The 20,972-nt window shown below is 37.6% G+C and overlaps 1 protein-coding gene across 3 annotated transcripts in view; it reads left to right on the forward strand.

Annotated features, from left to right (window-relative positions):
- Positions 1-20,972, forward strand: part of XPO4 (exportin 4) — an 88,074-nt gene that overhangs the window by 58,078 nt on the left and 9,024 nt on the right. For all 3 annotated transcript variants that reach the window (XM_068421872.1, XM_068421876.1, XM_068421887.1), the window contains 13 exons: positions 1,166-1,342; positions 3,553-3,695; positions 3,811-3,956; positions 5,279-5,456; positions 7,532-7,691; positions 9,352-9,521; positions 10,487-10,661; positions 11,806-12,099; positions 13,009-13,189; positions 14,720-14,838; positions 15,845-15,975; positions 16,746-16,863; positions 18,135-18,227. In XM_068421872.1, the coding sequence (XP_068277973.1) occupies positions 1,166-1,342; positions 3,553-3,695; positions 3,811-3,956; positions 5,279-5,456; positions 7,532-7,691; positions 9,352-9,521; positions 10,487-10,661; positions 11,806-12,099; positions 13,009-13,189; positions 14,720-14,838; positions 15,845-15,975; positions 16,746-16,863; positions 18,135-18,227 (2,085 nt within the window). The remainder of the gene's footprint in view (positions 1-1,165; positions 1,343-3,552; positions 3,696-3,810; positions 3,957-5,278; positions 5,457-7,531; positions 7,692-9,351; positions 9,522-10,486; positions 10,662-11,805; positions 12,100-13,008; positions 13,190-14,719; positions 14,839-15,844; positions 15,976-16,745; positions 16,864-18,134; positions 18,228-20,972) is intronic.

A 20,972-nucleotide genomic window follows, 5' to 3' on the forward strand; every position in this document is an offset into this window, starting at 1 on the left:
TATCAGTTTTCCCTCTTAATCAGTCATCCAGCCAGTGTTTTCTTTTCCTTGCCTGTTCATCCAGCCGTGTTTGTAACTTCACTGAAAGTCAGGAATTCTTCTGTCTGGAGCATGATTAAGGCCTTAATATCTCTTTGTTTCATCAAGGAATCATTTTACTAAGCTCTGCTATCTCAAAGTAACTTTTGTGAGCGATCTGTTGGTTAAAACTTGAGAAGACTTCTTAGAGGAAAGAAATGTCCTGCTTTAGCAGCATGTTTATCCATACAGTCACACTTTAAATTATTTAAAGTTGGATATATTTACTAAAGTTCAATTTTTGCATCAGATCAAAAAGTTGATAGGTACATTAAAAATACTTTTAAAAAGAAATGACCTCTTTCCTATTTGGGTTCTTCAGTTTGCCTGTAACCCAGGACTTTGTTTTTCAGATATGTTATTTTCTTTTGCAACTTTTGTACTACGTGGAAACACGTAGGAATAACTAAAGACATGAAGCATCAGTTAAAATGCACTAAGCAATTGGAGGTGCAGGCTTATGCTGTGGAATTCCACTTTTTTTTGGTCTGTTCATAGAATGAGAAGTTGTGTATCATCAAAACTGGCTACCTGTAGTAAGGTTTCTTGAACACACGCAATCTTACAATGATTTCCTCTGGAACAGAGAATTGTCATCTTTTCTCTCTCTTTATTTCAGAAACAGTGGACTAGAAGCAAATCTATATGCACATGTTCTATATTTGTCTATTTAATTAAAAAGAAATGGCTCAGTTCTTTGTTCTTACTAATAAGAGCTGAGAAGCTTAGCATCTTTGGCGTAAAAGCTCAGTAGCTCCTGTATGTAGGTAATTATGCATTAAAGGCTTAATTTAAGGCTCCTGGTTTTGAACATCAGATGAAGAGAAACAGCTAAATACTTTGACAGTTTTTTAAAGCCTAGCAAGCATGAAAGCTGCAATGACATTTTCAATGCGTTGCTTCAGTTCGTTCTGGTATTTTCTTGGCTATCCTTAGATGGGTTTTGTGACTGATTTTTTTAAAAAATTTTTTCAACATTAGAATTTTTCAACATTTCAACATCTATTAAATAATAATGGATGTAAATACGTTGTTCTGGTTTAGTTTAGGAATAAGATTTTTGTTTTGTTTCTTTCATCTCTTACAGCTTGACAAAGATGACATGGTATATATGGAAGCATATGATAAGTTGCTGGAATCTTGGCTTACTTTGGTACAAGATGACAAACATTTCCATAAAGGTTTCTTTACCCAACATGCTGTTCAGGTCTTTAATTCCTACATTCAGTGCCATCTAGCTGCTCCTGATGGTACAAGGAATTTGGTAAGCCCTCATTCTAGTAGTTCTTGGTGATGATATATAGTAACTAGCCCATGTCTTTTGGTGTGTACTATATTATGTAGCTCAAGGGAGCTAGTATGGAATTACTATTTGTGACTTTGGAAATGAAAAATTTGCTGAATTTGTTAGTCAGTGGTAATTTTCCAGTCTGTTTCTCTCATTCTGAAGAGGAAATAAAGGAATACAAAGTTGGAAATCACTTTAAAAACAAACAAACAAAAAAAAAAACCACAGAAAAAAGTAAACCTGTTACTCAAACCAACGTGCATCTTACTGTTCTTTCCACAGCTGCAATGACTAAACTTTTGACCATCCTTCTCTGGACTAGGATCCTAGTTAAAATACCCAGTGAAATTGGAAGCCTTTTATATGGTTGTTACCTCCCATACATTGACTCCAAGTATACTTTTGAAGTATAATTGACATGCATAAATATCTGAAAAAAAAAAAAAGGTAGAATGACTATGCTCAGACTAGAAGAAACTTGCAATATTATGTGGTTCTTTTGGATAAAATGAATTCCCAGTTGAATTTTTGAGGTGACTTATGGAGAAAACCTAAAAGTACCTCAAGGATCTCTTGAACCTTTCAGAAAGCAGATTAGTCTCTTTGCCAGGAGTCTGGATCGTGCTGAAATAGACTCTCATACAGAAAGTTGGATGTAGATGTTGGATGAATTAATTATTGCATAGATTCGATTGAATAACTGTATAAAATCTCTCTTTCATTTGATGCTGTGCAATGATCTCCCGAGATACTTCATTCTGAAAAGCACCATATAAAACTTAATTCTGCTATCTCAATATGTAACAGATGGTAATAACAGTGCCTAAACAAAGAGAAATATTTCACAAGAGAACTTTGAATTCATATCAGGCGGTCTTGACATAACTTGTATACACAGGTTAATTCATGTCATTCTGTGAGATAAGTCATTTATCCCATGGGTAACCTTTTAAAAGCCACAGCTGGCATTTTAGAATGCTTCTTGTTCAATATCAAAGCAGTAACAGGAACTTTCAGTCTCTGCTTTGAAAGCAGAGGCTCACCCTTCAGTAAACAGCTGCAACTTTGAAGTTGCCAAAAGAGAATGATTTGCTGGGTTACATAAAGAAAAGATGGGTTAAAAGCACTTTGGATAAGGAATTGTGTGTGGATTCAGTTTTCCAGAGCCTTTATAGAAACAAAGCAGACTGATAGCTTTCTCTGTCACTTGTATTTTACTTTGTTAGTTTTTGTTAAAAACATTTTTGTTAAAAACATCATGTTAAAAAACATCGATAGTTAGTTTCTAAATAACATGGTTCATCTCTTCAAGGAGTAAGGTCTGATTATTATTTAAGTAGTTTTATAATGCAGACAAGATAAGCTCTGAGACATCAAACAGTGCAACTTCTGCATCAGCAAAACATAGAACTGATGGTGATGATTAGTAGTCTTCTCGTTTCCTGAGGTTATAGCATTTACTTTTTAAAGCTTTTTCCCTTCGAATAACAGATTATGGAAAATCTTTAATGAAAGAGATGATTTTCATTTCATCATGAAAAATACTACCTGTTACGTGATTTATGTAAGATCTCAGACAACTGAGAACAATATCTTTGACTAATGAACAGGGGAAAGCATGGAAGTTCCGGTATTTAAAATGGTACTTGATCTGCTACATATGTGATTTGAAATGCAAATACACTTCCGCAATCTTCTGACCGCTAGGTTTGCAGACCAGCTCTGTGAGCCAGAGTCATTCAGTACCTTATATCATGCTTCCAGCAGTTGGATGTTCGACAGAGCTGATTTGTATACCCTGTGATGTAAAGAAGCTGTTTTGCTATTGTCCAGCCTGTGCTTATCCTATTAATAACAAGTATCTATTTTCATAACTCTTATCCTTGACTGTTTTTGCAAACTGAATCTTTTGACTTGAGAGCTCTATTGGAATCGGTAGCAAATATATAATTAACTGAATGTGGCATTTTGCTAATGTGTTTGTGAAATGCTGATTTTAAAACAACATGAAGCCATGTTTACTCCTCTGTTTAACTCTTCTGTGTCCAATTTAGCACAAGTCTGTTGTTCATCTGTGTAAAACACTGAAAGAAAAAGCCAAAATAATGTAGAAAATTGTGGTGATGATATAATTTGACAAGCATAACACTAACTGGTTGCTTCTAATTTTGTTGAAATAACCAAAGACTGCCAATGGTGTGGCTTCTCGGGAAGAAGAAGAAATAAGTGAACTGCAGGAAGATGATAGAGACCAGTTCTGTGACCAGTTGGCCAGCGTAGGCATGCTGGGGAGAATTGCTGCAGAACACTGTATACCTCTTCTTACAAGGTACAAAAAAAAATAGTCATGAATGCAAATCAACAAAGCCATCACATATGAAAAGCCTGACTTTGCCAAAACAATTTGAAAACAGTGACATTATTTTATTGTTATTTGTTCACAGTTTATTAGAAGACCGAGTAACAAGGCTCCATGGTCAGTTGCAAAGACATCAGCAGCAGTTACTTGCCTCACCAGCATCAGGCTCAATTGACAATAAAGTGCTTGATGACCTGTATGAGGATATTCATTGGCTTATTTTAGTCACAGGTTAGTGAACAGCTTTAAATAGTATTTATTCTGGTATTGCAGCTGGAACACCTCAGGAAAAAAAATACCTGTATATCAACTACTCTTAATTGACTATAAATTTTATCCCTTATGATGCTTTCATCTTACATACACTACTCTCAAAGTCTTTGTTTTACTTTCATCTGCCTTGAGCAACATGAACGTTATCTTTAAAAGATTGATGAAATCTTTACGTGAGGTAATGTCCTTTGGAAATTCCCGTAACTAATTTTGTTACAGATTTTTTAAGATGTGTTATCAGTCAACCTATTCAAGAAATTAGTCTGTTCATGATATCAGTTGTATTGTCTGGAGGCATATGACTTTATAAGGGAATCAACATGAGGTCAGGATAACGGTATTACTCAGTGGTGGCAAATAATCAAGTAAGTTCCAGAATACCTCAGTGCTGATGGTCCATGTCCTGGCATTTTGTTATGTTTCAGGGAACTTGAATTTAGAACCTTTTTGGTTTTGATTTTTAGATGGAACTATCTTACATCTATTTGCAAAACATAATAACAACTAAGACGGTGTCTGTACTTTGTTAGGAGAAACGTGTACTTTAAGAAATATTTTTTGGGATCTTTTTGAACATCTGATGTTTTAGTCACTCTCAGATGTTGACATGAATGTATTTATAGTATTTTTGAATCACTGTGGGATGGAGTTTGTAGCTCACAGAAAGTTATGAGATCAGACATTGAAAACTACGTCTAAAGCTGGAATTGGTATTAATTATCTGGACACCAGAATATTGTATAAAAACCCATGCTTCACCTGATCTGCAGCTGCTATGCAAGGAAAACTTTATTGTAGCACATGTACTTGGTGTCTGAAAGCCTGTGACAGATTTGAAATGTTAGCAGAACAGAAGTCCCAAATGAGATGGACTTGGTGAGGAAGATGTAAAATCAAGGCACTTTTTATCACATAACAGAAGAAGAAAAAAAAGGCAAAAAAATGTTGTTTTCGGGTTTTTTTTTCCCCTCAATACTTGAATTGACTGTAGTACTTTTACACGAAGCAAATCTTATATGTTCTTTTATTTGCTTTTTAATTTGGTGGTTTCTTTTCCAGTCTTGGTTTCTTGTCACTTGAGGTTCTTATCTACTGAATGGCTTTAAGGACTCTAAAGCCTTAAAATATGTTACACATATTTGAACAGTGCTAGTCAGGGTTTGTACAAACATTTAATTCTGGTGTGATGTCTGCAGTTAAGCCAATGGATTCTCTAATCAAAAAGCTGTAAGTTAACCTAGGGCAGAAAGTTGTGATCACTCTTTCTTTTTTAATATAAGGCTACCTCTTGGCTAATGATACTCAGGGAGAGACTCCACTAATACCTCCAGAGGTAATGGAATATTCCATTAAACATTCAGCTGAGGTTGATATCAATACAACACTTCAGATTCTGGGATCTCCAGGAGAAAAGGCCTCTTCCATCCCAGGGTACAACAGAACTGATTCTGTAATTAGGTAAGGATTCATCTCCTGCTATTAAGTATGTTAAAGGCTTTTTCAGAGAAAAAAAGTGAGAATGTGACTGGACTTCTGTGAATTTGAAAAGTGAAAAAGCAATATGTAAACACTGAACATTGGAAAAGAAATGTTTCTTTTAACTAGTATTAAAGTAAGGACAAATAATTTATAACAATGGTTTTATAACAAGCATGTTAAGGCAATGCTGTAAAAGCGATTAAGAAAAGACAGAAAAGATGAAGTGATTTTTTCTTTTTTTTTTTAGGATAAAGAAAGGCAGGGTAAATACAGATTATATTTCAAGTCAAGGTGATCCAGGGGAGGACTGAGAAGAAAAATGAGAGTAAGACATCAAACCAGATCAAACTGAGTCAGGATGGGAGGGCTGAAGTGACTAGAATGACCTAATAGTCTTAACAGAGGACATGAGCCAAAGTCTTGGAAATAAACAGAAATATTTTTATATCTTTACTGAAAACTCACCTTTGATCTATTTGTTACAGAAAATCCTTAAAATTACTTAAATTACTAAAAAGTTGGTAGATCAAAGTCTTTAGATAATATACTGTATACTCTGTAATTCATTCAGCACATATACAGCTTAAGCAAATGCCTTCCAGAGTGTCAGTGAGCTTGTCTACTTTGAACATGAGTTACTGCCCAAGCTTGGCAGTAGCAGCAAAATTGGTCCTCAGTGCGGGAGGAATTGTTGTCACTTATGTACACATATCACTGTTAGCCTAGAAAAGGAGCAGGCGAGGGGATTTCCGTTCTCTTTTTGCAAGAAGGCTGATGCCCACAAAGGACTCCTCAGTTTGAATCCTCACACTTCAGAAGATTGCATTCCACTTTTAATTGACATGGAAGATTAGTTGTTGCATACTTAACGTTTTCTTCTTCTGGAAGAGGCTAGGAAAAATGGATCTTCATTAGCAATGATGCACCTAACGTTTAGAAGTTTGAATACTGCTCATCAACACTTACAAATACCTTAGGAGTGGGTGTCAAGAGGAGGGGGCCAGACTCTTCTCAGTGGTGCCCAGTGACAGGACAAGGGGCAATGGGCACAAGCTGAAACATGGGAAGTTCCATCTGAATATGAGGAGGAACTTCTTTACTTTGAGGGTGACAGAGCACTGGGACAGGCTGTCCAGGGAGGTTGCAGAGTCTCCTTCTCTGGAGATATTCAAAACCCGCATGTGCAACATGCTCTAGGTGAACCTGCTTTGGCAGGGGGTTGGACTAGATGATCTCCAGAGGTCCCTTCCAACCCTTAACCATACTGTGATTCATTGATACTATTGGCAGCTTCAAGAAGTGGCCACCAAACAGGATTTCTTGATGCAGGGTCTGAGTGGTGGTGGAATAAAATCAGATATAAATAAAGAGAGATTTGAGGCGCTCTGGCAATATCTCTGAAACGTCTTCAAGAAATAGGTCACTGTCAACTCCTAAATTCCTTGTGCACTATCACATTCTTACCAAATTTAATTGATATACTACAAAAGCTAATATTTAATGTAGTTTTATGGACTGATTGTATTAATGCAATCACCTGGTGATCTGCTATTTCAGACTGTTTCTCTGCAGTAAAGAAAAAGAGAGAAATAACCGGTCATTTCTGTATTTGTTCTTTAGTATGCATCACACTGCAAAAGCTGCACAATTAGGACCCACTTGGTCACTAAGCTTGGTGGTGCAAGGAAGGGAGAGTCAGTTTTTCAAAAAAGCTTTTCAAGTACTCCAAGGAGTAGCCCGTTTGTCTTTGTTCCCTCGGTGTCTGTCAGAATGCTTGTGAGGATTCATTGTTGCAGTAATCTTGGTGTCAAAGATAACCACCTTTTAATGCATATTTTGACCTTTTGGAGGATACTTGCCAGTCTGTCCTGTCTCTCTCTCTCCTTGCATTTAAAGCAATAATAAATTCAGGTGCGTTTTGCTTCATTAGAATTAAACTACTTTGTGTTATCCTGTTCCTTCTGTCATATTTAATGAAAAATGTAAGTGTTTGGTAGTTGCATTGCTTCTTCAAAAACCAGTCTCGGCATTCTCATTGTATTTTAAATCTGCAGGTTGTTATCTGCTATTTTAAGAGTGTCAGAAGTAGAATCTAGAGCAATAAGGGCAAATCTCACACACCTCCTGAGCCCCCAGATGGGCAAAGATATTGTATGGTTCCTCAAGCGCTGGGCAAAGACTTACCTCCTAGTAGATGAAAAGCTGTATGACCAGGTAAGCATATAACTTTTATGAATTAATTGGTGAGTATTAGCAATAATATTACCCTGTGAATTCTGATGTCAGTGTAGCTATTCTAAAGTGCAGTGATAAAGCATTTTTAATGTTAAATGCGTTGTGGTTTATTTTGGAATTTGTTTGAAAGTTGATGTTTTCTTCAAGTTTTTAAAAGCAGAAATATAAGTTGTTAGGGGACCCTTCTTGCACATTTTGGTGCAAATGTGATATTTTTTTTTTTTTTTTTTTTGGTAGCCATTGCCATAGCAGAATAGCCTAGCGCGCACTCAGGCTGCATAGTGGGTGAAACTCACTGACTACAGCAATTTTATAAGCTACTTCTCACTATCCATCAGATCTTACAGTTCATCTCTAATACAGTGGTTGCCCTTAGTGGATGTTTAAGTGAGTAACCTGGTCATGATTCAGAATTAGATATTTAACACCATCACAAAGTAGTATACATTAGCTAATGTCATGCTACTTTCTCTCCTTTCCCCGTCCTCATATGTTCTCATTGTATGTATCATGATTCAATGGTACGTTCTTTGTAAAGGGCAACTTCTTATTGTGTTTGGACAGCACTAATCATGATTGGACCTTGATCCTGATTTTGCTTATCAAACTAACTGTAATCCAGCTAGCTGACGGAGGCCACTCATCCTGAGGAGGTCCTGTTGGCTCTAACTCACGAGAAGGAAGCCTCCTCCCATTTATTTCCACAATTGAAGCAACTAAGAATACTAACACTTCAGGAGGCCCCTACTTAACAAAAATAGGTGTACCATAGACTAGTAAATATTTGGAACCATATTATTCAGCTTGTACTTACAGCAGAGCTAAAAATTTGTACAGGTACCAGTTGGGGAGGAATTGGAGAGCATGTAAGGAGGAGATTCATGTGAGAAGCAACGTGAAGAAACAAAATAGAGCGTATAGGAAATGAACATGCTTAGTTTGTGTTAACATGTGAAAGTGATTGAAACCTCTATTTAAACCTTATGCTCAGTCATGTATATATCATGAGTTTTAAAATTAAAATTGTTAGTGGTGTGCTGACAGGAAGCCCCTGCACAATTATTACAAAATCCTTGGATTTCATTCTTCAGAAACTTTTTTTAAAAGTAGGAGAACAGGCAATTTCAAGGAAGCATATTTTAATGTGCCAGGACCAGAATCTGACATCTTTTAGGAAAGATGTATAGATTGAAGGAACAGTCTGCAGAAAGCAGATGCAGAAAAATTGCAATGAAAATGAGTTTTTACAAGATTCTATCTAGATCAACAGCTAAGTTTGTTTCTAATAATTTTTATCACTGAATTTTGAGGAATTTCATCATAAATTTATGGAAACACTTTTGGGAGATGATTTTGGGATCTTGTAATTTTTAAAGCGTTAAAAGCTAGACATACTCAAACCTGATTTTGTAATGAGGTTGAAACTTTTCTTTGTTTTTGGTGTTGTGCTTAAAATTGCAAGATAAATTTGGCAAAGATTTTTGTATTACAGGTATTCTTTGCCTTTGTCTGTGTGACATTTGTGTATTTTAAGTAGGGAAGAAGTGACAGCCTGAAAAGAATTTGCTGACAATGATTACCATACACTTTGGGGTTCTGGCTTCTGTAAAACTCACTCATTTTAATGCTTTTCTTATAGATAAGTCTGCCATTTAGTACAGCATTTGGTGCTGATACAGAGGGTTCCCAGTGGATTGTGGGTTACCTTTTAGAAAAAGTGATCAGTAACCTGGCAGTGTGGAGTTCAGAGCAGGACCTTGCAAATGATACTGTACAACTGCTAGTAACATTAGTGGAAAGGAGAGAGCGGTAAGTTGCTATACCTCTGGAAGTCAAAAAATTTCTTTTGCTTCCTTTAAATTTTTTTGGCCAAAGTAATCCAGATAATAGGGCACTTCATATTCATGTCTCTGTAAGTCAAATTACTTTAGTAACATACTATAAATGGAAAAAAAAATTGTCTGACAAAGTGAGGAGTGAGACCTGTGTTTGACAAAGCATAACTTAATTTTTATTATTGTTTAGAAGTGCACTCTCCTTCCCTTACCTTTGTGCCTCACTCTTTAAACAGTGAGAAAAGAAAACTCTCCTGGTCTCCACTCTTACTGCAAGGAGTTTTGCATTGTTGTTTATTTTTGTTGAAGAAACTCTTCTGGATTAAGAGTTGAGATACTGGCTAAGCCAGTATAAAATGTGTTTTGAAAACATTTAAAAAATTTTTTTAAAATCCAGGATTTGGCAGATTCAGACAAATTTCAGAGTTTTCTTTGGTATTACAAACTGTGAAGCAGGAAATTCTTGAATGTTTTACTTCTGTGAATTGACATGCGATTAAACATGCAATCATGCATTCAGTCTGCTGAAAGACTGTTTTGAAGTTTGAGGATTTAAGCACTTGAGGAATTTTCTTTTTAAAAAAAATTAAAACCCACAGGAGCTAGTTTTGGAATAAACTGCTTATTTTATCATGACATAATGAGACTAAGCTTTTAATCCATGCAATATGTCTATTAACTCTCTGTGTGTGTATGTGTGTTAAACTAAAGCACTTTCCTGCTTTTCTCCTGTATGAATTGAGCTATTTTCAGAGTATATACTTCAGAAATCTTAGAGGTGAGGCATTAATAAATGAAAGTCAAAAGGCGATTTAGCCTTACAATAAAGGAATTTAAAAAAAAAAAAATCTTCTCGCCACTGCTAGCAACCTGATGTGCTTTGTTCATACAATTTTGTGAAGTCTTTTCTTTAATTAAACTGGTTTTTCCCTCTTTTAGGGCAAACTTAGTTATTCAGTGTGAAAACTGGTGGAATTTAGCTAAACAATTTGCAAGGCGAAGCCCTCCTCTTCACTATTTGTCCAGTTCTGTGCAGAGAACACTAATGAAAGCTTTAGTTTTAGGAGGTTTTGCTCATATGGATACGGAAACAAAGCAACAGTACTGGACAGAGGTAAGCTATTTTGATTCTTCTCTTACCTCCATTATAGTAAGTAGTACAAACAAGTTAGTTTAAGGAATTTTATGGTGACACAAAATGAACTTGTATATAATATTTTGATTTTTGAACATTGAATATTGATAATTTTTTAAATTATTCTCCCTTTGAAGGTCAATAGTTGTATGGCACCCATGAGCTGCCAAAAACTGTATCTAAAACATCACAACCTAATCAGAAACACTTAATAATTACCTGGAGAATTCATGAAGCAGCCAGTATAGCAGTATGCTTGAAAGAGACTATTACAAAAGGTTAAGAAGTTTCCTTGGAAATGTGTAATTTATTCCTTTTATTTTAACTTGGTGGTGTTATGAATTATTTAATTATTCACTTAATGATAATGACAGTAAGTTAAAAGCTAATGTGAAACATAATGAAGAGCCTTGACCAGCTTTTTGTGCCCTGGCTCCATGAAAGCTCAGACATTTAATACCAGAAAGGTTCGTGCTAGAAAGTAGCTGAAACGTGGTCAGGAAGCACTGCATGAGTTTGTTAAGCATTGGCCTTCTGAGAGAAACTTGCTTTTATTAGCAAAGCTATGAAATTAGTGATTGAAGGTAAGACTATAATGCACCTGGAAGTAATTGGGAAAAACATTTAGCTATTTTTATGCAAGTTTCTAAATAGGTTCCAAACACAGCTGATTACAAAAGAGATTGCGCTATTGAGAATCATAACATGACAAATATAATTGTGAATATGAATCTTAAATGATGCTTTCATTGATGCTTTCATTGAAGAACTGTAACAATTTTTTGCCCCCTAATACTGAATGGAAGAGAATCAAATACTGTGAGCCAGAGAAAGTCATTGTCATTTGTTTATAACACTACAAAATAACATAAAATATTTGTGGACGTGCTCATTTTGAAGCCAGCCTGCAGGTGATGATAGATAACGAGAATCACTAATGACTACCACTTCAGCTTCTGTTAATGTGACAGATAATAACATAACTGACCCGTTGGAAACTGGAAGTGATTGATTCTTGTACTGCCATGCCAAAAGCAACCCATGACCTTGATAAGTTACTTAAACCTCACATCTCATATAAGAGTATGCTTATCTTAATGTGACTTTTCTAAAAAATTTCAAGGTTCTTCAGCCACTTCAGCAGCGGTTCTTGAATGTGATAAACCAAGAAAACTTTCAGCAGATCTGTCAGGAGGAGGAAGTGAAACAGGAAATCACTGCTACACTAGAAGCACTCTGTGGCATTGCTGAGGCTACCCAGATTGATAACGTAGCAATTCTCTTCAATTTCCTAATGGACTTCCTTAATAATTGCATTGGTTTAATGGAAGTATACAAAAACACACCAGAGACTGTTAATCTCATAATAGAAGTCTTTGTTGAAGTTGCACATAAACAAATTTGCTATCTTGGAGAGGTAAATACAACCAGAAGGGGAAGGAGGGGAGGAGTGTGTGCGTGTGTGTGCACGCGTGCATGTGTACATGTGTATACAGTGCTGTCCCTTAAACAAAATGAAGTGTAGTGATTTTTAGATTCTATAGAGAAAGAAATGCTATATGGTCACATCTGTTTGATAAAAACATACACTTGGCAAAGATTAAAAGCAGGACATCTAGACTGTTCTTATACCTGTAAACTTATCCACAGTCCGTCACTAGTCTAACTCTATGCCTGGGTGGCAAAAGAGTGCAGACCATGTTGAGTACTTTCTTTAACCATATCCAACTTCTCTGAAGGCTAGTCTAGGAGAATTGCAGCACTGTTTTATGTGACAAATGCATACCATAGAGGCACTGCCTTGGTCCTAAACAAGGCATTAATAGATACCAGGAAGGTAACAGGTAAAATGAGTCAGTGCAGTACACTTACATCTTTGCACTCTTGGCTAATCTTGCTTTTGCATCTAGAGGAGTTCCTGCCTGTTCCAAACTGGGTATGCATAAACAGTGTATTGTGGCTCTGAGTTTCGATAGCTGAAGTGAGTCCCCAAGGGATTTTGTTGGTAATCTAGTTCGAGAGATTAGTGAGATGTGTCAGCCTGTCCCAAGCCACTCTTGTCTTTTTTTTTTTTTTTTAAGACTGAGGAACTGATAAAAGTAATATTCTGCTGGTTCAATCAGTAGCATCTTGATATATGGCTGTAAGTGCTCTTATTGTTTAAGGTGGCTGTTTCCTTGATGATTTTGTGTGCAGTTGTTACAAAAAGTGGATGTAATGGAAATTAAAATCTTGAGGTATCAGCAACCAAGTAATGCCATCTTAAAACAAAGTGTGTCACTTTTAGCACGTGGAATTTTTCTTATTATCTAACATTGTTTTGTAGGCCAAAGCCATGAACTTGTATGAGGCCTGCCTAACTCTGCTTCAGGTGTATTCTAAGAATAATCTAGGTCGACAACGGATAGATGTTACAGCAGAAGAAGACCAGTACCAGGATCTCCTACTTATTATGGAGCTTCTCACTAATCTTCTATCAAAAGAATTCATAGATTTCAGTGATACAGGTATGAAGGAATTGGTAATTGCTGAACCATAACTTTTGTTATAAACTGTGAAAACCATTGTGGGGCATGTGTTCAAGCCAGGTAAAGTGAAAACTGAAGTTCAGGCTTGATTAGATCAGGATATGGAAATTACTATTTAATGTGCCAGTAGCAAAGGAAGGGCTTTTCACAGTATTCTAGCATCTGAAATTATTATCGCTCTCATAAAATAAATAGGACATGTATGAAACGGCTTGAAATCTGAATGTTGCGAGTCTGAACATGTAGTAGCAGCAGTTTTATAACAAAAAAACCCATAGAGAAGTCAGAATAGTAAATTACTGCAAGAGGACTGATGGATTATCTTAGTACAAGATCCAGCTTTTGTGAAATGCTGAGCTCATTAAAGTTCTGCCATGTTTGAGAGTTTTCTGTATTCCTCATTCACAGAATATGCTTTATGGTATGTGGGTATAGTTAAGGGTTCTTTTTTGTATCCCAGCCTGTTACTTCTGTGTGTTTGCCACTTAAAATTGCAGTAGTCCTGAATATGATCTGCCAGTTCTAGCTCAGCTGTGCTGCATTGCTTTTGAATAAGCTGAAACACATTTGCATGATCCAGATCTTACCACGTCCTATACAGTTTGCACAGAAAACATGCTCAGTAATAAACTGAATCTGCCTAGGTGGTTTTGATGTTGTTCGTTGCTTTTCTGAGGTACATCTTGAAAGACAGAACCTTGTACTCCGAAATTCAGTGCATCAGTCTAGTTTTCTGTCATGCATGCACAATGCAAATACAGAACCAGATTTAGACTTTGTCCATTGAATGGACAGCTCAGTGCCATGTAACGTGTTCTCTTTGAGGTCAGACATTGGATGTTAGTTGCATGGAAAACACTGTAAAATATTTACCATGAAACTAAGGAATGTGAATACTACCTAAATGTAACGCCCAGAGATCAAATGTATTGAAAGTTACCTGCACACTGTTGCTGACTCAATGCAGGAATTATAAAAGTAAGGTCACTGCCAGTTGATGGGAAATGTAGGTCTTACCTGTAACTGGAGAAAACATGGCAACATCTAAACTACAGAATTTTCTGCATTAACTCTCCTGTTTTTTTTTCTCCTTGTGTTTATAAAATATATATAAACATATGTAAATATATAATATATATATAAAGTACAAAAATGCAGTAATATTTTGCTCACTATCTGTTCATGTGTGCAGGCATGAAGCAGCTATCACTGGAAACAAATGCAATGTTCTGTAAAGGAAGGGAGCCCTCAGTATCTGAAGTGTTCTGTTTTAGCACACCATCTGGTACATATGATTATGAAATGCTTAGTCCTAATGAATATAAATATAGAGTGATGTGGCAGCCTTCACTCACTAAGTTTCTATTTTAATACAATGCCTCATGGTTTTGTTTGGGGAGAGGGAAATAGTCCTATTTTTAAAAATTTCTTTATAATAAAGAAATGGGACTCTTCCTTCAATATGTTTAATCTTCCTTTTATACAAAATATTTTTTGTCTTTTCTACAGATGAAGTATTTAGAGGACATGAGCCTGGACAAGCTGCAAACAGATCCGTATCAGCAGCAGATGTTGTCTTATATGGGGTTAATCTAGTTCTGCCTCTAATGTCCCAGGATCTGCTGAAGGTAAGTATATTTTTACACATAGCTGCTAGAACATGAAAGCTTTATAGTAATGAGTTCCCAGAATTCATTCCTATATGCATTCCACCTCTATAAGTTGAATTTTCTAGGCTTTCTAAAATGTAAATAACTGTTCTGTAGTTCTAGGTACTGTTTGAAAAGAAATATTGTAAGCTGAGAAAACATATATTTGAAGGGCCTAAACAAAAACTTTTTTCTTCTAAAAGTGAGTCCGTGCAGGTCAACAATTAACCAAACCTGGAATGTGGCTTGTAGAATCCTTCTTTTGATAGTGTCAGAATTGTGATAGGAAGCATAAACAGTGATACTAGTTTAAAAAAAAAACAAAAACAAAAAACAAAAAACAAAACAAAACAACAAAAAAACCCCACAACATTAAATCTGGGAGCAAGTAGTAACTCTTTAATTATTTTCAGAACACAACTGGCTTTCATATCATAGACATCAGCAGCTTGTCAGTAGAACAGTAAAATACGAAACAACGGAATGACAGTATTTCATTGGGTTGCACTGCGTCAATGTTTTGCTTTGATTCAGGGAAACACTTCTGAAGTGTATCTCAGTTGTCCCCTCTTAACATGCTTTCTCATCTGGTAGCGCTTGCTGAGCGTGAGAGCTACATCCATTTTAGTTGGAACTCAGTCCAAGGATGTACCCTAGGAGCCCCTCTATTGTGCTCCAAACGCTCGTGAGTCTTCTAACCCACAGGACTAGACCTGCTCATGTCTGAAGTAAAACTCCTTGCATTTGTATAGAGCAGGTACCAGACTCCCACCATCAACTGTTTAGCTTTAGCAATGTTTTCTTATTGTACTGCAGTGTTTGCTAATAAAGTTGTAGCCATTCTAATGACTCTGAAGTTGTCTACTAAAATTGTCTTTTCTTCTTCAGTGGAAAGCATAAGTCCTGTCTCTTTGTACAGATGGAAATTATGTCAGAATAGAATTATGTGATTGATTCTAAAATTACCATTTTTTTCTTTTGACAGTTTCCATCCCTCTGTAATCAATATTACAAATTGATCACTTTCATCTGTGAGATATTCCCTGAGAAAATTCCACAACTTCCAGAGGACCTCTTTAAGAGCCTGATGTACTCACTGGAGTTAGGGATGTCATCGTATCCTTTATAGAGCTTGGGAGTGTTTAAAAATCTGAGTTCCTTTTATAAGGACCTGGTAAAAATCTGGAGTTTTTTTCTTAGCATTTTTTTCCTTTTCTATCAATACCTATATCTATAAGTGTATATCGGTAATTGACTCTCTGCTCTCTGGTGATTGAGAGTTTCACTGTAGTGTCCATTGAGATTCTAGTATTAGCTGAATTTCCTCTGACTTGTGTTGCTTGAACGCAGCCTTTAAGTGGTTTAGCTTGTAAGTTTTTTCTGGCAGTCATTCCTGCCTCCTCCATTACTTCATTTCAGAGTGTGTAACTTCATAAGCCTTCAGCTGGTATCCCAAAGCCATTCCTGAATTAGTTTCTCAGCTGGTAATACAAAACACTGCTGCTGTTCTACTGGGCCGGCTCCAGAGCATTTCCTGTCAGGGTGCCAATGGGCTCTCCCTCTCATAATGGGAGTACCATTTTCACTAATCTGTGGCACGTGTCAGAAACAGATGAGCTTGACCATAAGGGACTCTTACTGAAAATGTTATGTCAGAGAGGGTTATGTTACCTTAGGGCGTGTAGCTAATAAAAGAAAGCAACAAAGCTGGAATTCTTTTTTTCCCCTTTTTTTATTTTTTTAAATTTTTTTTTTTATTAACAGCTTTATAGTAAAAAGAATCTTGGAACATACAACCATTTAAAATATTTTCTGGTGACACAGCTGGGAAGTTTTCCCACAATTTAATTGAAATCTGACTTTGCTTCTTTAACACCCATTACCAGCATGAGTTCAGAGGTTTGCCAGCTCTGTCTGGAGGCTGTAACACCACTAGCAGAACAGTGTGCAAAAGCACAAGAAACAGATTCAACCCTTTTTCTAGCAACAAGGCACTTTCTTAAGGTAAGGCATCTGCGTTTTGTGTTACTTTGGTTTTATGCATGCAGGTAGCATCGAGAGGCCAAACAGTGGTCATATCTGACCGGGTTAATCAGGATCACACATATAGTAAGAAACAGCCTGTTACCTAAAAAACTGGCAGTTTAGGAAGAAAGAGATCATGAAGGATTGGAGACATTTGACTAGAGTACAAAAGAGGATGGAGGTGTAGAGGGAGGAAACTACTTACTGCTAATCAACAAAAGACCTGAGCCTCTCAGAATGCAATTTGTATTTATCCATGCTCTGCACACGAGCTCTAGAATGAACCTGATTGACAATTTTAGCAGTTTCATTTACTGTGAAAACTGTGAAATAACTTCCAGAATTGTGTGGACTGGAGGCTGGGTAGAGTACTAAAACAAGAGGCAGAAAAAAGAGCGTAGTTGGGAACTAGAAAGAAAATGCTGTTGTTTATTCAATGTATCCAATGAATTGTGCTTTTTCTTAATCCAATATCATATTTAGTACTTTTCCTTTTAGGATCATCACTCTATCTCATCAAATTTTGGAGTGACCTGGTAGCAACCAGGTTCCTCCTAACTGGGAACAAAGTAATTGTGGAATTTGTGTGCTTGTCTTCTGATTTTGTAAAGACTTCAGTTTTCCTTAAGACATCTTTTCCTACCAAACTGACATTCAAACTTCTGGGGGGTTGTTCATTGAAAGCGTACGTCAGCCAAGCTGAGAGAATGAGAAACACCTTAAGTAATTTCATTTGTCTTTATATTTCTTCCGAGTTAACATGGCTTTCTGCCTTTTCTCTAAATTTCCACTTAAAATTATGATGCTGTTCTTACTTATCTGTTCCCTGTTTGGCTTTCTGTGAGCTGTAGGAGTCTCCAAAACTTGAGGAAAAAGTTCCTGGTTTTATTCTGGAAGAGCAAAGGCTTTTTTCATTATTTCTCTGGCATATCTGCAGCTTTTGGAGAAAAATACAAGAGATGCCATTTCTCTGTGAAGAACATGTATAAATCAACAACAGGTTTCAGTGCTTTGAGATGTGAATTTGTGCTGTTAAGCCAAGACTCAACTTCTAAAAGAACGTGTCTTTCCAATTACTGATACTTAAATTAAAAAAAAAAAAAGCAACACCACAAACAACAACCTTGGATGTTTGTAATTACATGTTCATTATTGTTATCAGAAGTGAAGATGAGGTTCAGCAGCAAATGTTGGTGTAAGTAGAAAGTTAAGTTTACACTTCCCTAACTACTTCTGTTTTGTGATTTCAGATGGTCTTTGATATGCTGGTACTTCAGAAGCACAATACAGAAATGACAACTGCAGCAGGTGAAGCATTCTACACATTAGTGTGTTTGCATCAGGTATGGCATTTAGACACTTACACCCTGAAAACCAGTCATTTGTTAAAGGAGAGTGGTTAGTTACTGTGCATCTGGCAACTCAGAATTGTTCAGGTTAGAAGGGAGCCTCAGGAGGTCTATAGTCCAACCTCTTGCTCAAAATGGGGTCAACACTGATCCTCCAAGATGGATATTCGAAAGCCTCTCTGAATGGCCTGTTGAATGCTGTATTATCCTTATAATTCATGTCCTTTCAGCACCTGCCAGACAGTCTTGGCCCACCACTGGACTCATTCAAGTTCACCAATATCCTTCTTGTGTTAAGGAGTCCAAAACTGGACACAGTATTCCATGTTTAATCTAACAAGTGCTGTGTAAAGACAAATAATAAATACAGCCCAGTATGCTGCTAGTGTTCCTTGCTGACAAGGCACACTGCTGACTTGCTTAGCCTGCTGTCCACCAGGACCTTCAGGTCCTTTATTCAGCAGAACTGTTCCCCAGCCTGTCAATTCCCAGTCTGTATAGTTGCAGGGGGTTAGTCTGTTTCAGCTGCAGGACTTTGGGTTTGTCGTTGTTGAATTTCATGAAGTTCCTGCCAGTTCATTCCTCCAGCCTGACTAGGTGTCTCTGTATGTCAGTCCTGCCCTTGAATGCACTGGCTGCACTCCCCAGTTTGGTTTCATCCACGGGCTTGAGGAGAGTGCATTTCCTCTCCTCCTCCAGGTCACTGACTAAAATATTTAACAGGACAAGGCCCAGATGAGAGCTCTCAGTGCCACTTGTAACCAGCTTCCAGGTAGAATATGAGCCATTAGCCACAATCCTTTAGAGGCTGATGATACAGGTGTGTTTTCACCCATGTAATAGTCCACCCATCTAGACAATAACTTCCCAGCTTGGTTACAAGGATGCTGTGCAAGACTGCTAAAGACTTGCTAGCATCAGGCATCCACTGCTTTCCGCTTATCCATAGATGTAGTCATTTCATCACAGAAGAGAGTCAGGTTGGTGAAGCATGATTTACCCTTGGTAAATCCACGCTGGCTGTTCTCAATCCCTTTCTCTTTCACGTGCCCAGAGATAGCTTCCAGGAGTACTTGCTTCATGATTTTCTTAGTAGTTCAAAGATGATAGAGAACTTCAAGAGTAGTTCAAAGATGATAGAGCAGCCTTGTAACAACATGAGCCAGCTTTCTGAACCCTTGGATGGATTCTGTCAGGTCTCATGAGCTTGTATGCATCAAGATTTCTCAAGAGATTCCTGGATTGATCCTCTTCCCTACTGGTAGTTCCTCTCCTGCTTGAATGCTGTCTGTAGTCATAAAGGTCTGGGAAAACCTGTCAGTGAAGACCAAGGCAAAGAAAGCACTGCGTATGTCAGCCTTATCTTTTGTCTGTTATCACTAGATCACCTGCTCCATTCAGCAGCAGGACCCATGTTTTCCCTGTTCCTTCCTTTACTGTTAATGTACTGGTAGAAGCTGCTCTTGTTGTCCCTTGCCAAATTGAGCTTTAGCTGAACGTTGCTTTTCTGTCATTGTTCTTGTCCAGACAATGTTTCTGTTTTCCTCCTTTGTATCTGTCCCTGCTTGTATCATCTCCTGCATGTGTCCTCTTTGCACTGAAGTTCAGTCATGAATGACCTGCTTAGCTGGGACAGTGTCCTGACGTGTTTATATTGTATTCCTCACTATCTGGACAGGCCATTCTTGTGCTTGGAAGAGGTTGTCCTTAAAGACCTGTCAGCTCTCCTGACATCCTTTTGTCTTCAGAGCTCTCTCCCACAGGATCCCACCCACCAGTCTCCTGAATAAGCTGAAATCTGCTCTTGTGGTGTCCAGGGTCTGTACTTGGCTGCTCTCTTTCCTCACTCTCCCAAGGATCCTGAACTCTACTATTTCATGATCACTGTAGCCCAGGCTGCCATTAATTACCATATCCCTGACCAGCTCTTCCTAGCTGTGAGTAGCAGATGCAATTTCACGCCTGGGTGGCCCATCTGGCATTGAGCAAATGTCAGGGAGATACTCTTGCAAGTCTGATCTGGAAACCTCCTCAAGTTGCTTGAAGATGACTTGGTCCACTACTTACCCTGTTTTGGTGATTTGTAACAAGCTCCCACCATGTTATCTTTACCGACCTCTGCTGATCATGACCCATAAGCACTCAGCTAGGTTGTTGCCCAGTGCATAGAAAAGCATCCTTACTTTGAGCTGCTGTTTCACATAAATGGCAATGTGTCACATAAACTCTTCTGACCTCTTCTTCCCTAAAGACCTCTAAAGAGCCTCCATCTGTCCATCGGAGCACTCCAGTCATGCCATGTGTCCCACCACATCTCAGTGCCTGCAGTGATGTTGCAGCTCTGCATTTGTACATGGAGCTCTAGCTCTTCTTGTTTGTTTTCAAAGCTGAATGCATTTCTGCACAGACATTTGAGGTTGGCCTGCTTTCAGCCTGTTTCATCCTTCCTGATAAGCGCTCTTAAACCTGTCACACTTCCTTGCGTTCTTACTGCTCTTGGTCTCTGTCTCCTCACTTATCTATGAGCCGTTATCCCCATCCCTCAACGTGCCTTTAAAAGCCATTCCTGTCAAGTTGGCAAGCCTTCTGACAGGAGGCTGACAGTGCCTTCTGCAAAAGTGTTCCTAAGCCATTTTGTCATATGAATCCTCTCTCTTGTTAGCAGCCCTCATCGCTTAAAGAGGGACTAATGATCATGTAAGATAAAAAGACCCTGTGACACCAGCCATAGTTGCAACT

The sequence above is a fragment of the Nyctibius grandis genome, chromosome 2, assembly GCF_013368605.1.
Source record: "Nyctibius grandis isolate bNycGra1 chromosome 2, bNycGra1.pri, whole genome shotgun sequence".
NCBI lineage: Eukaryota > Metazoa > Chordata > Aves > Nyctibiiformes > Nyctibiidae > Nyctibius > Nyctibius grandis.